At 45.6% G+C, this 23,048-nt stretch overlaps 1 protein-coding gene across 1 annotated transcript in view; it reads left to right on the forward strand.

The window, feature by feature from the left end:
* The window catches only part of Tekt3 (tektin 3), a 33,102-nt gene extending 20,882 nt beyond the window's left edge, over positions 1 to 12,220 (forward strand). The window contains exons 7-8 of the mRNA XM_057776176.1: positions 3,200 to 3,354; positions 12,004 to 12,220. Coding sequence (XP_057632159.1) covers positions 3,200 to 3,354; positions 12,004 to 12,220 — 372 coding nt within the window. The remainder of the gene's footprint in view (positions 1 to 3,199; positions 3,355 to 12,003) is intronic.
* Positions 12,221 to 23,048: the final 10,828 nt, after the last annotated feature.

A 23,048-nucleotide genomic window follows, 5' to 3' on the forward strand; every position in this document is an offset into this window, starting at 1 on the left:
TCCCCCTAGGACTGGAGTTACAGAATTGTGAGCTGCTATGAGGATGCTGGGAACTGAACCTGGGTCCTCTGGAAGAGCAGCCGATGCTCTTAACTGGTGAGCCATCATCTCTCCAGCCTGTCTTCCTTTTAAAGATTTTATATTATTGCACTAAGGTAATATTTCACAGTAGAGGGTGCCATGTTCCCCCCAGGCAACAGCAATATACCCTTCCTTCTCAGGATGCCTGACTTATGCAGTAAAGAACAGTCGAGCCAGGTGGTGTGCTACATTGTGAAGGGCAGGGAAAGGCATAAAATGTAGTTTTTGTTCCTGAGCAGATAGTAATAACAGTAGGAGGTCACGCACCCTGATTGCCCATGACAACTGTATGTTCGTGGGTTGGAGGGAGAAATGAGTGTCCGAATGGGGCAATCCCTCAAGCAGGGCTCAGGAGGCAGTGACTAAGTGGCCACATTGAGGTCTAGAGAGGTTGTTGAAGCTGGCGTGGATGCTGTGTCCTAGGAGAGGAGCTTGGGAAGAAGGCTGGAACCACACTGCAGAAGTTGCTGGGATGGGGGTGGGAGATGGGGGTCAGGGCAGTAGGGCTCTGTAGCGTGAAATTCTAATTGGCTATAATAATAAAAACCAGAGTCAGATATAGGGATTAATGCTGAAAGATCAGAGAAGCAGGGCAGCCAGCTACTAGAGAGTTCTTACCTCGACCTGTGCTCAGATGGAAGGGGTGATCCTGTCTCTATGAATATTCAGACTACATGCTTAGACTGAATCCCTAGACCACATGTTCAAACTGCATCTCTATGAAACCTCAGACTGCATCTCAGACTGAATCCTCAGACTGTACCTGAGCTCCTGTCTCCTCCCGTCTTATATACCTCTCTCTACCCAGCCATATCACTCCTGTCTCTACCTCCCTAGTGCTGGGTTTAAAGGCATGTGATCCAACTGATGGATCATCTTTGTGTGAGCTCTGTTTCTCTTCTAGACAGATTCAATCTCGTGTAGCTCGGGATAGCCTTGAACTCACAAAGATCTGTCTGCCTCTTTCTACTGAGTGCTGGGATTAAAGGAGTGTGCCACCACTGCGTGGCCTCTATGACTAACCAGTGGCTTAGCTCTGCACTCTGATCTTCAGGCAAGCATTGTTTCTCAGATTACAAACAATATCACCACAGAGCTCCATCCTGAAAGTCCTTAGAAAGGTATTGTGACAGAGTTCCTTTGTTCACTGGTGGATTGCAGGTGGTGTTTTCTGTTTGTTTGTTTGTTTGTTTGTTGTTTCTAACCACTGCATTAGTTCACCAGGGCTGTGACCACACAAAGTGCTCACTGTCTGAGTGGCTAGAAGCCTGAGCTCCAGATGTCACAAGGTTGCTTGCTTCTGAGGTCCCCTCCTTGCACTCTCTGGCAGTCTCTTCTCTCGATGTGTCTGTGTCACCTTCCTCTGTGTGCATCTGTGCTCTACTAGTCAGGGCTCTTGAGAGGGATAGAACTTAGAGAATGAGTCTCTCTCTGTACACACACGTGTGCGCACACACATGTTTATTCGTCAGGGCTCTCGAGAGGGATAGGACTTAGAGAATGAGTCTCTCTCTGCACACACACACACACACACACACACACACACACTCATGCACACACAGGGATTTATTAGAATGGATTACCAGCTGTCGTCCAGCTAACACTACAGTGGCTGTCTAACAATGTCCAAGAGTCCAGTAGTTGTTCAGTCCACAAGGCTGGATGTCTCAGCCAGTCTTCATTATGTGCCAGAATCCCAAAGAAGTAGGCTCTAGCACCATTGAAGGAATGAACTTGGCAGTGAGCATGAGAGCAACAGGCAATGAGAGAGCAAGTTTCCTTCTTCCATGGTTTTGGGTTGCCAACACAAAGTGTGGTCCAGATTAAAGGCGGACCTTCCCATCTCAAACATCTGGATTAAAAGTGGATGGATTCTCCCACTTCAAATGATGTACTTAAAAAAAAATCCCTACCTGTGTGCCCAATCATTTGGGCTTTAGTTAATTTCAGATGTAGTCAAGTTGACAACTGGGAATAGCTATCACAGTGTCCAAGGTCCCTCCATTTATAAGACTTGGACCAATCTGCTGACTCATTTTAACTTGACCTCTGCAGAGACTCAGTCTCCCAGTATAGTCACAATCTGGGGTCCTGAGGGTTGAGACTTCAAGATACGAACTTTTAGGGGAAGGACACACAATTCAACCCATAATAGATACATTCTAAGTTCCACTTAGGCATGTTGAGAGGCAGACACATGGATGCCACGCTGATCTTGCTGTTTTATGTCCTAGTGAGACAATACACATACACACAGACATGCAGGTGCACACACATACACCCCACATACATGAGAGAAAATGGTTAGTCTGTTGGGAAGGCACAGACATAACCACTTGGAACCAGAGAGACAAAGGTTTATCAGAAGGACGTGTTGTCTCTTCTGGTGAGAATCAGACATGGCTATTTCGACAGGTTGGCAAAAGCTTGGGAGAGAGGTCAAAGCCTGAGTGATAGACTCAGGAGGGCTTGGATTACATGGACATTAAATAGGTGTGCTTTTGCAAGGTCCCTGGAGAAGACAGAGGATGTAATAGCAAATTTCCCCAGGATAAACCTTTGGCAGTGGAATGAGGAACAGTTAGGAAGCCAGGAATTTGGCTAGCAGCTGACTAAGAGAACAAGTTGGGCCAGGGTTTCAAGTAGTGGGAAGGATTCAAGAGGCTCTGACCTTGAGCTTGAGAGGCATTTTCAGGAGCCCCTGGAATATGGGGTAGGTGGGAGGCAGAGGGAATGGGCATAGGCCATGGGCGAACAGACTTGGCAGGGAACACAGGCAAGTGTGGAGAGGACCCTGGGATGGGATCGTGGCAGAAAAGACAGCTGGTTTGGAAAATGAGATGGTTAGTAACTGAGCTGTCTCCAGGCCTTAGGAAAGGGGCCAGACCAAAGGACCAAAGTGGGGAGGTTTGAAACTGAGGAGCATCAGAGAGCTGGGTGTCACTGAAGGCAGGGTGTCCCAAGCACAAGAAGAAGAGAATGTGGAAGGAGCAAGGTTCTCAGTGAAACTACTTCCTCCTCCCAGAGGTTGAGGAAGCCCAGGGGCCAGAGGTGGGAGTGTCTCAGGTGGCTCAGGGACCAGCATCAGGATGTCAGCAGTTGCTTCTTGTTGCCACAGACCCTGCAGGAGATCTTCCAGATCGAAATGACTATAGAATCCATCAAAAAGGCCATCAAAGAGAAGTCTGCCTTCCTGAAGGTGGCGCAGACCAGGCTGGATGAACGGACAAGGAGACCGAACATAGAGCTGTGCAGGGACACGGCTCAGTTACGGTGAGGGTGGGCAGAGGGGGAGAGCTGGGGGCAGGGCTAACTGGATGCAGCTGGGCTCTGATTAAGGATATTCTCTGATGCCAAGCATCGTGAAGATGCCTTCTTTAAATGTGTAACGTGTGACTGACGGGAGCTGTCAAATGGGTAAGGGGTTCAATTCGGGACGATGAAGAAAACTCTCAAGATGGGTGGTGGTGACGGGTGCCTGAAGGTGGTTGCCTGTATTTACTGTCACTGAACCGAACACTTCACCGCGCCTAAAGTGTGTTGTGCATATTATACCATATATTTGTTAACAGTTAAAACTACAGCAGTGCATCACATAGCCTTAGCATTTAGTTCATTCAGAGCATTTGGGGTGGTGGTGTCTGGGCTTCTGAGCAATTCCTTAGGTTGCTAGTCCAAGCCACAAGGCTCCCCTTGTGAAAGTAAACCAAATCGGTAGCAGTGGGCTGGACCGTGGGGAGATGCCGTGAGCCTTCTCTTGTATTCCACAATAGAGCCTCTTCATCATGAAGGTTTTATTCTAAAGATGAACTGACCACACGTGGGCACTACCAAGGAAAGCAGTGGTGGTTCAGTGATGGCTTTTCAGAGAGAAAGTCAAGGGAGACTCCTCGTAAGGTCAATTGTCATTGATGATGATCATGACGATGACAATGATGACAACGATGGCAATGATGATGATAAAATAGTGATGAAAACAGTTGTCACCTTTCCTTGATCTTGCTCCATGCGTGGCCCTGTCCTGTGACTTTACAGTATTTCCTACATCACCTTCATTTTGTGAATGAGGAAGAGGAGGTAGAAACAGGTTGAGGAGTGTCTTAGTCATGGCTGCTGTTCCTTGATGAAAACTCCATGGCCAAAAGCAACTGCAAGAGGGAAGCTTTCATTTGGCTTACCCTTCCACATCACTGCCTGTCATCGAAGGAAGCCAGGACAGGAGTTCAGACAGGGCAGGAGCCTGGAGACGGGAGCTGATGCAGGGGCCATGTGTCAAGTAGTGTAGCATCTGGGGGTGGGTTTCTAATACACAGGTGGCCATCGCCATCCAGGCTACATGCTCCTCAGAAGGGGCTCTTCCAACACAATCCATTATTTGAAGTAAGTTGCCTTCCACTCCAGAGGCAAGACAGGTCCCTGGGTGGCCAGCTGAAGTGTGTCTCTCGCTTCAGAAGAACCTGCAGTCAGAGAACGGGCACGGGCTAGTTAGGATTAGTTAGCGAGTTGTGTTTTTTAGCAAATATGCTGTGTGTTGGAGGTTATGGTGTCTACTCACACGTAGAAGCAGGGGCTTTGCCCATTTGCACATTTGTGGGGGCCAGAGGCTGGCAGTGTATCTCCTATTGCTTCCTTCCTTCCTTTCTTTTCTTTTTTTTGAGGTGAGGTTTCTCACTGAAGCTGGTGCTGACCATTTGGGGCTTGTTGTCTAGAGAGTGAGTGCCCCCAGGTTGTCCAGACAGTGACTGTCTCCACCTCCCAGCTCTGGGATTACAGGAGTACACAGCCATACCCAGCTTTGTACATTGGTTCTGGGGACCAAAGCTCACGCTTCCATGCTTATGCACCAAGCACTGTACCTGCTGAGCCTAGCCTTCTCCCCAGCCCTCTGAATGCAAATACTATCAGAAGAGGCTGAGCTGAAGTCTCATGGTCCAAAACAGTTTCTGCAGAGTCATAAAACATGGAGATGGGAGTAATTCTTCAGACTGCTATTAGATAAACACAGGGTTTTATTTTTGTTTGTTTTGGATGCTGGAATTAGAACCTGGGGCCTTTGGAAATGTTGTGTGTTCTATCATGGAGCCACACCCCAACCATAAAAGTTTCCTTTTCCAAGTGTGTGTGTGTGTGTGTGTGTGTGTGTGTGTATGTATGACCTATGTACTCTGCACGTTTGTGGATGTGTATGTTTGTGAGTGTGATGTCTGTAATCATCCCCAATCATTCTTCTACCTTATTCATTGAGGCAAGGTCTCTCAATCAACTCCAGAGCTTGCCGATGTGGCTGATCATATTTCTGAGGATTCCCCTACTCTGTCTTCCTGGTTTGGAATTATAGGCAAGCATCCATGCCTCCTATCTGGCATTTATTGCATTCTGGCTATCTATCTAATCTTTGTTCCTCATGCTTGCAGGGCAAACACTTTAACCACTGAGCCATCTCCTCAGTACATAAAAGGATTTTGAGTGGCCACCTGGTGTGGCTCTGGAGTTACCAAGCAAGGAGAGATGCTCATGGCCCCTCTGAGAGGCTGAACTTCCAAGCTAATATGCGCAGCTATTCTCTTGCTTCCCTGTTGGTCCTCTGCTGTGTCTGTTTCCTCTGCTTCCATTAGGACAGAACCTGTGTTTTTTTGTAAAGAAAGCCTTGCCAAAGATATTTGACCATTATTATTTGGAAAAAAAACCTTCCCCTCAAAATTAATCACTGTGAAAGCCACCCTTGGGCTGTCTAGATTGAGAAAGATCAAACTTAGGGTAGGGGGTTGAGGATGGGAAAAAATGCTGTTTTCATTTCAAGACTTTATTTACATTTCAAATATTCTAAGTGGGCTCCTTCAAAAGCAGTTCTAAGTTCCTTCTTGGCATCTTTGGTAGAAATCCAGAGAAGGCTCTGCTTAACTTAAATCTTGATTCTAAGACAAATAAACTCTATAGCAGACATGTTTGTATTTGAAGCAAAATGATTTTCAAATCTGTAATTTAAACAACAACAACAACATCGAACTGGAATGCTGTCAGCAAAATAGTTCTCCCAAATCAGCTGAGACCATAGAAGGTAGAAGTGATGTGTGTCCTTGATTGTCATGGGGATTTCTGATGGCTGCAGTTGGGGGAAGGTTGTCCCCTTCTGTGCCCTCAAAGTTTCAAGAAAGTGGACTCTCGGTGGCTGCCTTCTCCAGATCTTTCATGTCTTGTTTTGACAGTGATATTTTAAGGTATTATGTTCACCGTTCCTTATGGTAAACTTTCAGGGGATGAGAGTTCGGCTGCAGGGAGTAAAGACACATCTGGGTTCAGGATTCCTTTTGAAGTCAGGGAGGACTGGGAGAGCAGAGGCAAGGCAGTCCTGGTGATGATAAACAGCCCCATCCTCGTCCCACCTCCAACCCTCTCCAGCAGCCGCGACGGAGCTGGTGACACTTTATACCCTAAGGTTTTAAATAAAAGCTCTCTTTAACCCAGTCTGTTCTAAACAGCAAAGTATAGCATACCAGATGAGTTCGCAGACTCTTTGCTTATCACCCCCTGACCTCTGGATCTTGAGTGCCATTGGCAGGGAGAATGGTATGGTCTCTGGGTAAAGGGGATGTGAGATGTTAACATGCTTTCCCAGCTGCTGTGGGCCTTTTTCTCCTGCAGGGGCAGAGATGGAGCTCAGAGAGGTGCACACGCAATGCCAGCAGGCTCTACCACTGACTCCCACCTCGGCGCTTAATTTTTCAGTTCACTGTGCATCTCAGGCTGGCTTCAAACTCTGAATCCTTCTGCCTCTGCCTCTGCCTCCATAAGGCGGAAATTACAGGGGTGTGCCCACATGCCTGCTGGTGAGCACCCTTCACTGGTGTCTTCCTTGTCTCAGACTGAATGCAGGTCTGTTGAAAGTAGGTTCCTCCATTTCCTTCCTGCCTTGAGTCCTTACAGGCTTGCATCTGGGTCTTACTCTTGGTGCATCCTTTGGATGTAGAACTTTCGGCATCTCCTTGCCTCCCAAGGTTGCCTCTTCTGCCTGGATCAGTGATTCTCAACCTTTCCAATGCTGCGACCCTTTAATGCAGTTCCTCATTTGTGGTTGGTGACCCCCAACCATAAAATTATTTTTCGTTACTTCATAACTGTAATTTTGCTATTGTTATGAATTATAATGCAAATATCTAATATGCAGGATATCTGATATGCAACCACTATGAAAGACTTCGTTGGTCCCAAAGAGGTTGCGACCCACAGGTTGAGAGCCACCAACCTAGAATGTAGACATTGGTTCTCACCCAACACATACATCTGGTATGTCTACAACTGTGGGAGAGCCTGCAGGATGCAGGTGTTAACAAGAATATTTTGGGTGAATGACATTGCTTCCTGATGTCTGTAGGGAAGACATTTCCAAGTGCTCAAGGCCACAGAAGGGGTGGCCTCTTGGCATGTATAACCTAACACTGGGCAACAAATTAGTCCCAAGGACTGAAGTGTGTCTTCCCTAGTATTGGGAGCTGGCATTCTTTAGAGAGCTCAAGAGGCAGATAAGAGTTACACTGACTAAGGAGATAGCTAAGGAATGCCCTGAGGTCAGAGACTGGAGTGAGGAAAGTATATGGGAGTGGAATGTGGGGGGATGGGGATTGAGGGGCAGGATAGGTTGTATGGAAGACAAGATGGCTAGTTTCTATGACCGAGTGGTGTGAAGTCATGAAGAAGGGGTAAAGTCAGTCAGAAGTTTTTAGTCTAGCACCCCAAAAGATGAGGTTAGCTTTACCTGAGACGGGATGTGCCATGACCCAGGGTGCTGCCACTGTAACTCTGTCACACTCTACCTCAGCCAGCCTCAGAGCCTGTGGCCAGCCCAATATAGGCAAGTGGGAGGGGAAGTTCAGAAGCTGGGTGTGATGGGATTTCTTCGGGGAAACTGTGAGAGCATCTTCATTTGACATGGAGATGTTTGCGTCAGTGTGCCATCTCTTATCCAGGCCCCTTCAGGTTACCCCTCTAAAAAGTCAGAGTAGAAAAAAATCTCTCCTAATTGCAGCCCCTTGGTATTTAGGGATATTAGGTCTAGGACCCCCTCAGAGAAGTCAAAATCCATGGGTGCTCAAGTCCTGTATGTTAAATGGTATAGTATTTCCCATGAGCACTTCCTTCTACATACATGAAATAATCTGTCGATTAGCATAATCTAATGTAAATGGTACTACCATAAGCAGTTGTTGTATGGTGCTGTTTAGGGAGTAAAGTCAAGAAAGTCGGTGTGAGTGTTCAGGAAGAAGCAAAATTTTAAGAACAACATAACACTTTCTGTCTGAGGCTAGTTGAGTCTATTGATAAAGGATCCACTAATAACCAGGCAGTGGTGGCATATGCCTTTAATTCCAGCTCTTGTGAGGCAGAGGCAGGTGGATCTCTGAGTCAGAGGCCAGCCTGGTCTACGAAGTGAGTTCCAAGACAACCAGGGCTCTCAGAGAAATCCCATCTCAAAAAAACAAAACAAAAAACAAAACAAAACAAAACAAAAAATAACCCACTGGTTCTCTCCGGTTTTAGGAGGGAAAAGTTGTGGGGGGTTTTCTTGTTGTTTTGTTTTGATTGTTGACCTGAAGAATAGTGTTCACCATATTTATGGTAGAGATCCAGAATAGTACAGAAAGTAAAACTGTAAACAGTAAACACATATCTTCTACCCGCCATCCTATCCGGGAGAAATCACAGGAGGATCCTCTGCTGTCTGCCTCCATCACCAGACACTGCAGGAGAGGTCTAGATTGTGACCGTCTCAAGGAGCAGCATATGGTGGGGTTCTTTGTCCAGCACATATTCTTCAAAAGTCGAGAACTTCATACATGAGCACTGTAGCTGCATAACTCCCCCCTCAAACTCCTCCCTGGCACCTCCAGATTTGTAGTATTTTACGTGTATATATGTGTATACACCCTACTAGATCCATTTAACTTTGCTCATATGTACATGTGTTCAGGGGGAACAACTGGGGTTAGATATGCTATGTGGGAGCTTGTCCCTGAAGGAAACTCATCATCTCTTGGTAGATACTGATCACCCTGTTTCAGAAGCCACTGATCGCCTGTAGTTCCTCATCTGGGGTGGAACCACATGGAATTTTTCTAGTCTATATTGGCATGTCCGCTGGTGTTGGCATCATGCTGGTCTTGTTCAAGAAACCATATGGTTGGGATCTCATGGGTGCATTTTCCCTGCGATGCCTAGAGGACACTGTCTGGCAACATGCTAGGATCCTGGGCTTCTGGCTCTTGCGATCTTTCTCCCTCTTCTGTTTTTACCTGAGCCAGAGACATAAAGGTCTCGTTACAGATGTACTAGTTGGTACCCGATTCTCCGCATGTTGGTCAGTTGTAGATCTCTGTAACGATCTCCATCTGGATGGATGGTGGGGACAGCTACACAATGTAACTGTTCTTAATGATCCTGAGCTACACATGGATATGCTTAAGATGGTCAACCCTACAGTATGTGTATTGTGCCGGGACTAAAAAAAATACTTGGCACTAAAAATTACTTGTTTACTTGACATTGACGTCCAGCTGGGCAGGCATCCTGTGTATTGTCCGTGAGGAGTACAAATAAAAGACAGTGAGATGGGCCATCTCAAAGGAACCCTGTGTCCTGAAGCCGCCCTCCTGGGTCTCTGCCTCTGCCCTTTTATTACTAGGAATAGAGAGGGTGGGGACAGGAAATGGGACCCTGTTCCTTAGCAGAGCCAGCCAGACTCTATAGTTCCTTCCCAGATTCCGGGATGGCCTGCCATTGCTTATAAACACGTGTGGGCTGTGTGCCTGGGCACAGGACAGCTCTTCAATCCTCTGGGCTCAACTTCCTCATCTATAAAACAAGGGACCTGGGCCTGCTGATCCCTGATGTCCCTTTTCCAGTTGCGCTGTGTCCTGGCATTAATGTGGTTTGGATGTGTTTCTGTCATGGTGAAGTCTTTCTCCCCTCCAGGGATTAGTAGATCCTCATTAGATCATAGGCACCGTTGTATTCAGGACAGTTTCTGGTATGTATTTTAACTAAATCCACGCCCCTTTAATCTGCTAGTAAGCGAAACTTTGAAGACAATACAGTTTCATCTTTGCAACACCAATCAGGATTTGGTGGACATCCATCAGGATCTCTGGGGCGTGGTTCTAAGATTTCCCTTGGATATCCAAATCCACAAACATGAAGTCCCTTCTATAAAATGAAGCGGCATTTGCATCTAACCTATGCATACCCCCGTGCACCTTTTGTTCATGGATAGATTACTTATAATGCCAATGCAATGTAAACGGCCGTGACAGTATAGTGTTTAGGGAATAAGAAGTAGACAAAGGTGTTTGTTTAGCATGGATGCATTTTTTTTCCCTGAATATTTTATATCCGTGACTTACTGAATGCCTATGCAGACCCTTGGATACAGGGGTGTGACTGTACTCTGAGTTATGTTCTCAACTGACTGGAATGGGAGGAGAGTAATTAGAAGTGGCTGATAGGTGGCTCCCAAGGTCTCCTTCTACTCACCTGAGAGTGGAGATGCTTCTGGTGTCCTTAGGAAGAGCAAGCCGGTCGGCCCAGAATGGCACTCAGAACAGCACTTAGATGGAGGGCAGTCACTAGCAAGTTACAGTAATGATTACTGCCCCTTTTATAACCTATGCCCACCTTCACCCTTGAGTGACACAGAGGTACATCCTTGAGATACTATTGGTCAAACCGGTGGATAATTACTCTTGGGAAGAAAAAACTTTCTAACTATAAACATGGTAGAAGAAATCCCAAAAGGGCTCACCAAACACTGAAATCTTATGTACAGCAAAACATAACACAGAAAACATACCATAAACAAAATGAGAAGGCAAACAGTTACTTGGGATAATGTTTTCCAAAAGCAAATGACAAAAACCTCACAGCTGCCATTTCCAGAAGCATGCCTAATCGTTAGGCTTACTTATGCAAATGGCAGTGATAAGGAATAGTGCTCCAGCAGCAAAGTGACAGGCAGCTTGGACACCAAATGCAAAAGGGTGCACAGGTATTTAGGAAAGGCCCGTGTACAACATAAGACCACGAAGACCGAGACTGTACCGACTGCATCCTAGGGAAGGAGCTGCTCCACTCTGGGATGATGCTGTAGTTTTTCTTCCTGTCCTCATGACTACTCTTCATCAGTACACAGAAAGAGCATTTGTGACAGTTTTGGGGTCACAGTTTGCAGTTACACAGTCACAGACCATCATCTTCATGTTGCATTATAGTTTGGAAAATTACAATATGCTGACTTTAGATCTGTGAGGATTTTACTTAGGGCCTTGCTGTGGTATTGTACTTTGGAGAATGCCCCTTACTGAGATACGGTAACAGGTTGGGCAGAATTCGAAATAGTACAGGTTCTCTCTCCTCATCTCTATAATGGATTTTCAAGGCTAAAGTAAAAGGTAAAAAGTTCCAGCTAAGTTTTGAGGTTCTTCCCCCCTTCCACATGCCATACTTGCTTTTTACAAAATATCAATGTTTATAATTGTCCTTCTTTTAGAATATTGTCCTTACATACATTTATGTGTGAGCATGTGAGTATGTATGTCAGAGTATAGAGGGGAGTGTGTGTGTGTGTGTGTGAGAGAGAGAGAGAGAGAGAGAGAGAGAGAGAGAGAGAGAGAGAGAGAGAGAGAGAGACCTCATGAACATGTTTATCTTGTCGTTTGGGCTTTGAACTACGGCTGTAGGCAATGGGGGTGACCCTGGCATGATACTGGAATCGCGCATAGATGCCGATTCCCTGGCTATCGAAAGTACTTCTGACAGGGTCGTTGCACCAGATGCCTCTCCCGTAGAACTCAATGAGTGTGCAAGCCTTTAATACAGCCAAGGGCGGGCTGCAGGAGTGTGCCCGCCTAGCTGACTATGCTTTCCTTCCTGCAGCCTTGTTAATGAGGTCTATGAGGTAGACGACACCATCCAGACTCTGCAGCAGCGCCTGAGGGACTCGGAGGACACCCTGCAGTCCTTGGTCCACACCAAAACCATCCTGGAGCAAGACCTGGCTGTGAAAGCCAACACCCTGTACATCGACCAGGAGAAATGCATGAGCATGCGCAAAAGCTACCCCAATACCCTCCGGCTGGTTGGCTTCTGCTAGGGACCCCAGGAAGAATGTTTGTCAGACCCCTAAAATAATGATAGAAGCAAAGCCCTACCCCAGCATCTAAATGAGTGTGAATGTAGTCACTATTAAAGGGTTGTTGTGATAGAAACACACCACACCTTTGTCTTGGATGGCCTTTCTTTTGTGTCTAAACCTTAATTTTCTGTGTACTGGCTTTCTGGGTTATGGAGAGGAAGTAAGGAAATGTAGTCAGTTCCCTAGAGAAGGTAAACAGGAGGGTTTGAACGGTTCTCATCATTCTGTTTATAATATGAATGGGCCAAAAATGAAGGGTATTTTTTCCTTGAAGTGACCAGATCAGGAGTTCTAATCTTGTCATCATTGCTGCATGTTCCCCAAAGATCTGCGTGACTTTGTCCTCAGGAGACTGCAGTTGGGATGTGGTGGGACACACGTGGGGAGCTGTGGAGTGAGTGCACTGGAGAGCCTGAGAGCATCGGGTGCGGTTTTAAAAATGACTCTCATCCTGTATCTTTTCCTTCTTGGCCGTTCCTCAGCTTTGCACTCCCTGAAACGGGAGACCACAGCAGAGAGGCTTTTCTCTCGCCTCACGTGCTCCTCTTTCTCTTGGTGTCTCCCTCTATCTCCCAGTGCGCTCGCCCTGCTTTAACCGTCGTCCCTTAACTCCGGAATTCACGTTCTCCCTGCCTCCCCGCCTTTCAGTCTTGCTTCTTGCCCTCTCTCCTTAGAATATTGGTTAGCTAATTTCACAGAACGTTTCCAAATGCCAGAAGGGTTGATGTACGCATGATAAGCTTGTACATCAGCTATTTTTGTGACCTCAAAATATCATTTTAGAATCAAATTATAGGTTTGGTTTTGTTCCTTTTACTTCTGATGGAACCAGATATCTCAATGCCACTAAATCATCTCACAATTGAGTTAGATAAAATGCCATAGTTTAATGAGTTTTACAGCCCTCTTATTTACAAGCTTAAACTCATATGTCTCTTAGTTGCTATATGCTTGTGGGAAAATTTTCTATTTCCGTGAATTGTATATATGTATTTTTTAATTTGAAGAATACAGTTTCCACCATTCTTTGAGTTGGTCTATATTTCTGGCATTACGAGAATGTGACGGGAAGAAAAAAATGTAGCCCAGACAAAAAAGACCTCGTTTTCTTATTTTGGTAAACTGTGGGCGAGACTAAATTCTGTAAATAAACATTTGGTTTTTAGTCTGAAGCGTAGTAGCTAGTTCATCGTTATAGCTACTGCAGTGTTGAAGTCTACAAGCAGCCTAGACTCAGAGTGGACGCTCGTGTTTAAGAATCTCAGGGCTGGAGGATATATGTCACATGGCCTGCCTTTATCTGTTTAAACCGTATTAATATAATGTGACTGTGGGAGGGTCACTGGGTGCCCAAGGCATTCACTTACCCAGGCATCATTCAAATTTAGAAATATGTGTAATTGCCCCTAAATAGCCAAGCTGCCTATAATTTTAGTAATTTCCACTTCTGTCTCTGGAGAATGTTGTTATAGACACCTCTCACCTGGCACTTCTGTCTCCCGAGTTCAGGCTATAAATAGGTGAACAGTGGGGGTTGATTTTAAATTAGATTATTTGTGTGTGTGTGTGTGTGTGTGTGTGTGTTGAGAGCAGGGATGGACTCCTTCCCTGTGTATACAAACTAATCTAGAGCAGGGGAACTGTTGTTTATCTTGTGATCCAAGTCTTCCAGCCTCCCCTCTCCTAACCTTAGCCCTTAATGGTTCCTAGCAGGGGCGCATGAACCGCCACCTCCCACTGCCAAGACTAGCCACTCTTGCCTGGTGCTGATGGTGAATTCAGAAAACTAACCTGACGATTATTCATGCACTCATGGGGAAGAGAGAAAATGGTGTAAGCTTATCACCAGGGACTACAAATTGACCTCACTCTGGGGATCAGCCCCAGCCATCAGCAAGGATTATATGGGGTATTGAATTGAGAAAGATCTTGAGACTATGTAAGAACTCAGACCCTTATGAATCTAGGCATCCCAGAAGGCAGAATGTCCACAGTTACCTCCTTCTCCAAATGGCTCAGGGTTCTTCCTCAGCTCAAGACCTTATTTATCAACAGCAGAGGATTCTGTTGTGTGATGTGATGGATGTTCCATGCCCTGGGACCTCGCTGTTTGATTTTGCTAAGGGGCTAGCAGGAGACTCTCCCTGCTGCCCACTTTTTCCTTTTAGAAAATCATCATAAATCAAAAATCAATACCTTGGCATCATGGTTTCATGGAAAGGAGCCTGGTGGGGACCAACGGGCTTCACCACTGGTCTCAGGAAACCCTCCCCGACCCCCATGTGTGAACAGACTGAGAACCTCAAGGAAATCCATTTTTAACCATTCCCCTCCCTCTAATGTAAAGACCAATTTTGCCATGATTTATCTTTGTATGAAGTTTGAAAGCTACCACGACATCTTAGCCTTGTGGACACTCAGACATAGGGCATCATGTGGATGTCCACAAAAGGAGGCCCTGCTTGCCTGAGAACCTGCTCTCTAGAGAAACCTACATAATTTATAATATTAAAAGTCTGGTTTTGAGGACTAGCCAGGGAGTCATCACTAGTCAGCTGTCCTCATTCCTTGACCCCAACACATCCCATGATGTGATGCAGAGACAGATCAAAGTGAGGATTGAAGATGCTAGTCAGCTCTTGAGGGGAAACAGCCATACCCATGTCTTTGTGAAGTCCCTTCCCTCAGTGATGAACTGACTGACATTAAACAGTTGCAAATGAACCAAGTTATGAGGATGCATAAGAGACAGCGTCTTAGGATGCCATTTGGAAGGTGTCACTTAAATGATTTTCTGAAAGGTACCAACTCAGAATGCAACATGGCAGTAAAGGGAGGACCCCTGAGGGTGCTTTAGGTGGTGGCAATTTTAAAACATTTGTATCACTATGCCTAGGAGTCGGATGAGCGTGAGCCCTGTGCAGGTGAGCAGAGCCCTGTACTCACAAAGAGCATGCTTGTTTTTAATTCTCTATTTTCACAATCTAAATGTCTAGTGGATTTTGAGCAAAGAGACCCATTTTTTTTGCATACTGTCCTTCAATTATAGCTGGTCCCGGAATAGGAGTTTGATCTTGACATAAATCTGAACTCCTTAAAGACCACTGTGATGGCTTTTAAAGATTTTCTATTATTTGTTAGTTGTGTGTAGGTGTGTATTTACATGTGGATATGTGCTTATGAGTGCAGGCACTTGAGAAGGCTGCAGGCCAGAGGCATCGACTTTCCTGCAGAGGTAAGAGTTACAGACTATTCACAACTGCCTGATGTGGGTGCGGGAAAACAAACTTGGGTTTTCCGGTAGAGCAGTATCTTAGTTTGGGTTTCTGCTGTGAAGAGACACCATGACCATGGCAACTCCTATAAAGGAAGACCATTTATTGGGGCTGGCTTACAGTTCAGAGGTTCAGTCCATTATCATCATGGCAGGAGACATGGTGGTATGCAGGCAGACATGGTGCTGGAGAAGGAGCTGAGAGTTCTACATCTTGATCTGAAGAAGGAGACAGTGTGCCACACTGGGTGTACTTGAGCATATGAGACATCATAGCCTGCCACACAGTGGCATACTTCCTCTAACAGGACCACCCCACTCATGGGTCGAGCATGCAAACTTGAGTCTGTGGTGGCTATGCTTATTCAAACCACCACAAGGAGCCAGTGCCTTCAACTGCTGAGCCATCTCTACAACTTTACCACCGTGGTCTTGATATGAATAACAGATGACATCTTTATTGCCCTCAAGGAACCTAGAGTGGGGCTACCGATGTCCAATCCAGTCAAAGTGCTTATCAAAAGTACCACGATGGAGATATCTAGGACATTGGAAAAGCAGGGGAGGGACGGATATTCATCTAATAAAGAACCTTGATTGGGATAAACTGTCTTGTGTGCTTCCTCCTGTCCTCTGAACCAAACACCACTCCCCCATTTTGCCTTTCCAGCACAGAGATCTGAAAGTAACCATTTCAATCTTAAGCCTCAAGATATCTTTTCGAATTGCTTCCTATCTTTGAACATTAGAGGCTCCTGCATCAAGAAGGGCTGCTTTTTCCTGGTAAATTTCCCCTCTTCTTTCTTATCGTCCGTGGACTGAGCTGACTGCAGTGAGATGCTTTAGTTATTTGTCTGCATCCCGCTAATCTAATTTCACAGGCACACTGGAGCATATCCCAGAGGAGCTGGGCTGTCTCCTCCACTTACTTCAGTCTATTGTCTGCGAGGCTTCTGTTCTGTGCATTTCCCACAAACGCTGGTCAGTGATGTCACTGGCAGCTGCAGAGCCCTTCTTGTGGTGTTTCGGTCTCTTGGCGCTCTCCATCAGTTTTCTGTACCGATGCTAATGTTCTGTATCGTCTCTGTCTAGAACGGCAGCCACCAGGCATGAGTAGCTATGAACGTACCAGGGTTCCATGTGGAAGTTTAAGGTACCAAAGCTCAGCCAAGCTGAGCAGTTGTTCAAGGTCCTGAAGCCCAAAAAGGACAGCTCCTAATGACCCCTAGACCCACTGTTTCCTAGTGATCTTTTCTCCGTCCAATAAATAGGGCTCATACAATACTTTATTTGTGGATGTTTTATAGAATATCAAGTAAATATAATAAATATTTGGATGATCCCAAGAAATTACATAATTCCATTGGGCACCAGTAAATGATAGTTAGAAAAGAAGAAATAATTTGATGACATCTGCGAGCCAAGAAGAAAAGAGCACTCATCCTGCCCTTCAAGAGGGCAGACATACAAAGCAAGAGTTCTGTTCACATTCTAGGTGGCCTAGTCTGCTTTCTGCTTCTGTGACAGAAAGCCACTTGGGGAGGAAAGGGTTTATCTGATCTTACAGCTTACAGTTCATCACTGAGGAAAGTCAGGGCGGAAACTCAAGGCAGAAACCCGGAATCAGTAACTCAACCAAAGACCATGGGAGAACACAGCTTACTGGCTTGATCCGCCTTTGCTCAGTTTATATTTTTATACACCCCAAGACCATCTGCCCAGGGTTGGCACCACCCACAATGGGCTGGGTCTTTCCATATCAATTGTCAATCAAGAAAATGCCCCACAGGTTTGCATCTGACAGTGTGAATTTTCTCAGCTGAGGTCCCCTGTTCCCAGATGACTCTAGCTTGTGTCAAGTTGACAAACACTAACCAATACACAGGTTCAAGCCCGCTGCTATACAATGTGTCCCGCTCGGCCTCTGTGCTTGACAAGCCTTGATCAATGCAGGGTCATCATCCTTGACACACATGGGAAATCCCACTTATGATGCCGCTAGGTCTTTGGGTTTAGTGGAAAGGATTCTAAATAATGAGTCTGAATTCCATCCGGCTACTATGAAGTCAGGATCTTCTGAATTAAAATCCAGTCCCTTTTAATGTGAGTATTGGTTAAGGTCACAGTGCGTAGGATATCTGCTGTGTATGGACTCCACTCGGGAGCTTGAGTAAGACATTTGGACTTATCTAATGGGCAGCAGAAAGCTGGCGAGGCTTCTGATAAACAGGAAGGAGGAAGGAAGGCTCTTCTAGTGGAATTACTGTGGGAAGAAAGAAGGGTCTCACAGGCGGCAGTGAGCCAGGGGTGCTGGGGACGATGGTGGCCTCGCAATACCAAGGAGAGGAACTGTTTGGCAAGTCCCCAGGAAGGCGGGTGATTGATTTCAGTCTGGGAGGACGTTGATTTGCCACAGGCACAGTTGTGAAAATGTTCTGAAGATTCTTGATGGCACGGGCTGGGAGATAAGTGACCTCTCCCTTGTGCACTGAAGATTTGGAGAGAGAAAAGCCAAGCTCCATTGCGGGGTTCCCCGGTTCCATTCCAGGGGTGAAGGGTATGCATTAGGCTTACACTCATGTAGAACGAAGAGTAAAAGACAGAATCTGCCAACAGATAAAGCATCAAAGGTCTGAGGTGATAGTGCGAGGAGGGATGAGGGTGGCTCCAGGCAGTGCTGGGACAGGGACACATTCTGAAAGGACCACAGGGAGTTGAAAATCAGAAGCAGACATGAAAGACATGAAGAGGGTCCCTGCTAATGCCTAACTGTTTTCTTTGGGTAGTGCAACCAGATAACAGAGCTCCAGGGAGGGAGGAGATTATTGCGTGGGTTATGGATTGATGGGCTGTGGACGAAAAGAAACAGTCAGAAAACACAGAGAGGGGTTTATGGAAGTTTCTTCAACAAGGAGAAGTCCTGTCTTGGTAACACTGACTTGGAAATTAAATAGATTGCAGGAGTCGTTTGCTGGTTAGAGATGAAATACTTGGTGATAATGTGAAAGTTATTAAGGTAAGAAATCTCTTTCCAAGAGACCTTCTGGCCACATTTGATTATTCCAGAGGCAATAAAACTGGGATAGGTAGGTTGATCAGTGTAATGGGAAACGCCCCCAAATTTTGTCGCACATATGTGCAGAGCCAATACATGGTTTCTCAACAGCAAGGAAAAGCTAGGTTAGTCCAGAACTGGTTATTAGGAAGACATAGGAAACTGACTGCATTTAATTGTATTTGAACAGAAATCCCACATGATTACAGATTTTAAAAAACACATGAAAACATCCAAAGAGAATGTAAAAATGTGATAATAGTCTGAGCATATTAAAACTTTAACATTTGATTTCAGAACACAGGGCAGAAGCAAATCCTACAGGCTGTGCTGGCCAGCAGCTGCTAAGGAGCCTACAGCATGTTCTGCAAACATTTAAACTCACAGTGGGAGAGTAACAACACGTTTAGCTCAGAGGTAGTGATGGTCTCTGATACACACTCCAGGATGTTTTCAAGTTCTGTGACATAATTCAGATGTTGTTATACAGTGGTGCATAGGCATGCCCCCTCCCTGCCTGCCAAATCAGCTACCTTTCTCTACTATTTAGAGAAAGTAACCAAATAGAGAGAGGAAGTAACATTCTCAGCATTTGGCCTTAGTGTCCTTTGCTTTAAGAAGTTTTGAGAATCTGCTAAACAGGATGGGAGAATCACTCAGTCTATAAAATGCTCACTCCATATGCATGAAGACCTGAGTTTGATTCCCAGAACTCATGTAAGGCAGCTGGGCTTGGTGGACACTTGTCCTCTCAGTTCTGGGGGAGGTGGAGACAGGCACAGCTCTGGGTTCTCTGGTTGGATAGCCTAGCTTAATGGCCGAGCCCAAACCCAACAAAACACGGTTTCTTTATTAACCAATGATATTCACTGCATACAGAGGGGGATCCCACATCAACAAACTGGTAGATATGGGCGGAGGGAAAACCATAATCAATGTAGTGTGTGAAGAAACATCTTGTTTCCAATGAAAAGAAAATACCTCAATGGATTTATTGAAAGGCCACTCTTGAGAAGTGATGCAAAGTCTTCATGAGGCTTAAAGCATTTTTTTTTCATTTGGACTATTTTTTATGATAGTCAAAATACAGATGGAAACCCAAGCATCAATCAATGGATGAATAAACAAAACACAGTACACTCACTTAAGGGAATATTAGTCTTTAAAGAAGAGTTTGTAACACCTGCTACAGCGTCAATGCATCTTGGTGAAGTAAATCACTTACCAAAGGACATACGCTGTGTTAGTTGATTTATAAGATGGACCTAGAACAATTAATTTAATAGACAGAAAGTAGAATGGTAATTTCCAGGGAATCTGGGGAGGGGTGAGTACAATTTTTTTTTTTAATGGTTGAAGTTGTCTGAGGATGGATGACAGTGGCAATTGCATCATAAAGATGGCTAAGATGGAAACTTTTCTGTTGTGTAGATTTTAGCACAGCTAAAATAAATGCTAAAGTAATTAGTAAGATGAAGGGCAGGTTTTGGGGGAAAGGTCCTTGCTTTATTTTACCTCTTGTGGTTGTATATTCTAAAAGCAACTTAGGGGAAGAAAGGGTTTGTTTCAGATCACAATTTCTGACTACAGTCTATTATTGCAGGGGAAGTCAAAGGAAGCGGGGACTCGAGGTAGCTAGTTACATCACATCTGCTGAGAGCTGAGAGAAATGAATGCATGCATGCTTAGTAGTCAGCTAGTTTTCTCTATTCTTATATAATCCAGAACCCCCAAAGAGGGAATTGTGCCAGTCACTTCCAGGATGGGCCTTCCTACAGCAATTAAGGCAATCAAGATAATCCCCCACAGGCATGTTCATGGGATAATCTGATCTCTCAACAGTTCTTTATTGGGACTCTTCCAAGATGATTCTAAATTATGTTCTATTGACAGTTAAAACCAACCATTACAGAAGGAAAACTTCATCAACCATCTTTCCCAGTGGACGACCTTGTGTGCTACAATTATAACCTGCTAGGCAGCTTATGCCTACTGGAGTAACAGTGGCATGACTATTATGGGGTAACCAAGTCTTTCCGGTTGTATTTGAGGCCTCTCTACAGGAGTGTATTCATGCTTACTACTATAACCCTAGACAAGAAGAGCCCATGGCTGGGGAGATCATAGTCCCTAAGGGGAAAACCTTCTAATATCATTTTGCTAAATGGACACATTGTCAAAGTGCCTTCCAAATACACATGTCTACCCATAGATTGATGCTGCTCTCAGCCTTCTCCAGAAAAGCTTCTTATTCAGTGGGTTGTAGGTAATGCGGAGACTCACAGCTGGGCAAAGTGCTGAGAATAAATGATAGTGGTGTGTCCCCTAAGTGGGGCATCTATAACAACTCCTCTAAGATCCAGGGGCATCTCAGAAAAGGGGAGGAAAGATTGTAAGAGCCAGAGGATAATGAGATATGTCACAAAAGACATCATCTATACCTGACCCGGCCATGGCACTCATGAACTCACTCATTATCCAAACATATATATGGCTATGATTATCCATAAGACTGGGCTCATCAGCATTTCATCATGGACCAGGGAAGGCCATCAAGTCCTAACCCTGGCTGTGTTGTTGCCAGTAAATAGTTTTTGGGGATGGAAGCATCTCACTTTCTTCAGTGGTGTAGACACTGGTAAGTTGTTTTACAACAAATGACCTCTCATTCATGCCCATTCAAACCACTCTGTTGAAACCCAGTGGGGTGTGTGCCCCCCTACCTGAAAGGAGGGGGTTTACTGGGAAAAAGGAAGTTTGCAGTGGAAGAGGGAGGGAGATGAGAGAGTGTGAGGGAGGAGAAAATTATTAAAATTCATCACAGGCAAACATGAAGCTGTCAAATAATAAAAATAAACTAAGCAAAGAGAAAGATACAAATGGTGTTGGGAAGGAGAACAAGTGGCTAAACCAAGTGCAGGTCACGCTGAGGGCTGTGCACGCTGGGCTTTTGAGTCCGACAAAGCTTAAACTAGGAGGTGGCATTCAAAGGCTACGGAAAAATTAGTACGGTGAAAAAGGATCATGGGAATAGTACGAGGGGACTGAAGGCTGAGATGCCAACTTAAGAACTTAGGGCAGCACAAGTCATCCCGGAGCCCATTCCTACTCAGAGGAGGGTAGAGCCTTGGCAATTTACGAGGGACCAACTAATGAAAGAAAATTTGGGAGAATATGATTCCTCCTCTCAAAAGCTACCCTCTAGTGAAGCAGCTTTGGGGTTTCTGGTGGATTTTCTAGATGCCTGGAATGAAGAGTCTGGGAAAGGGAGGGATGAGGACATGAATAGTAGGAACGTGGGAACCATAAGGTAGGGTCATCTCGACTTTATGAATTGGTCTATGAGGAGCTGACTGTGCTCTGGGAAGATGCTGTGCTGGGGATGGGTCTATGGGAGGAAGTGCTGGGTAGTGAGTGAGCTGCAGAGTTAGAGCAGGTGGGTGTGGTTTGGCAGAAAGTGAGTTTGACTACAGCAAAGGCTATGGGGAAATAGAATCCTTATGAGTGAAGAGGAAAGCAGGAAGTGGAACAAAATCGGAAGTGGAAGAAGCCAGGCAGGCCATCTGGGCTCCATTCTTCCTGAGTAAGTGTGTCTGCTGCTGCTGCCATCATACATGGACAGCAGACTCCGGCTTCTTCCCGAGACTCCCACCAGTGAGGTTCTAGGGAGCTTCCAGGTAGTCAGCTTCACAGTGGGGCTGTAGCACTGGTCCCCTCATTGAGAGGCAGAGCTCTGGCCTGAGCAGCTATGCATGCGTCTCCAGCATGCAGGCAGTTCACTGACTCCCCAACTTCTAATCTCGGAAGCCATGTAGCAAAGCCCCCTTTGGAAACCACAGGCTCCAGGGCTTCTCTGGCAGAAGAGTGAGTGACCTGGAGAATGGGAGGTAGGGCACACTGTCGACTTCCATTTTTTCTCCCATTTGGGGCCCTCATTAATTCTCAAGGCTGTACTATCCTTTTCTGTGAAAGGGGGTCTAGGCTAGGAAGGGTAAAACGTCTGAGCTCACTTCTACATTCTGAAAACCCACCAACCTCTGAGCTTAAAATCCCACCAATCCCTGAAGCTCAGAACTAGAAATTTTACCAGTCTCCACCCTGGAAAATGCCACCTCCAGGAAACCCTATATAAACCTGCTTCTTCTGCTGAATTCTTTGCTGCTTCTCATGCAAGCAGAAACAGCCACCTCCTTGTGTCTTTCCCAATAAAGCTCTTATGTGAGGCTTGTTGTGCCGTGCGACTCTATGGTATTCCTCGTTGCCTGGCTGCCATGATACCTTTGACCTCAAAGCTGCAATGCTTCCACTGGGGAAGCCCTTTATCTCAGAGCCGTGACACCCACAGGCTAAGGTGTGTCGCCCCAGAATTCATGGCAGCCGTGAAGGCCTGGCTGCCAGTCCCACAGAATGTGACTGAGTCTGGAGACAGGGCCTTTAAAGATTAGATGGCGAATCTG

Source organism: Chionomys nivalis, chromosome 7, assembly GCF_950005125.1.
Source record: "Chionomys nivalis chromosome 7, mChiNiv1.1, whole genome shotgun sequence".
Taxonomy (NCBI): domain Eukaryota; kingdom Metazoa; phylum Chordata; class Mammalia; order Rodentia; family Cricetidae; genus Chionomys; species Chionomys nivalis.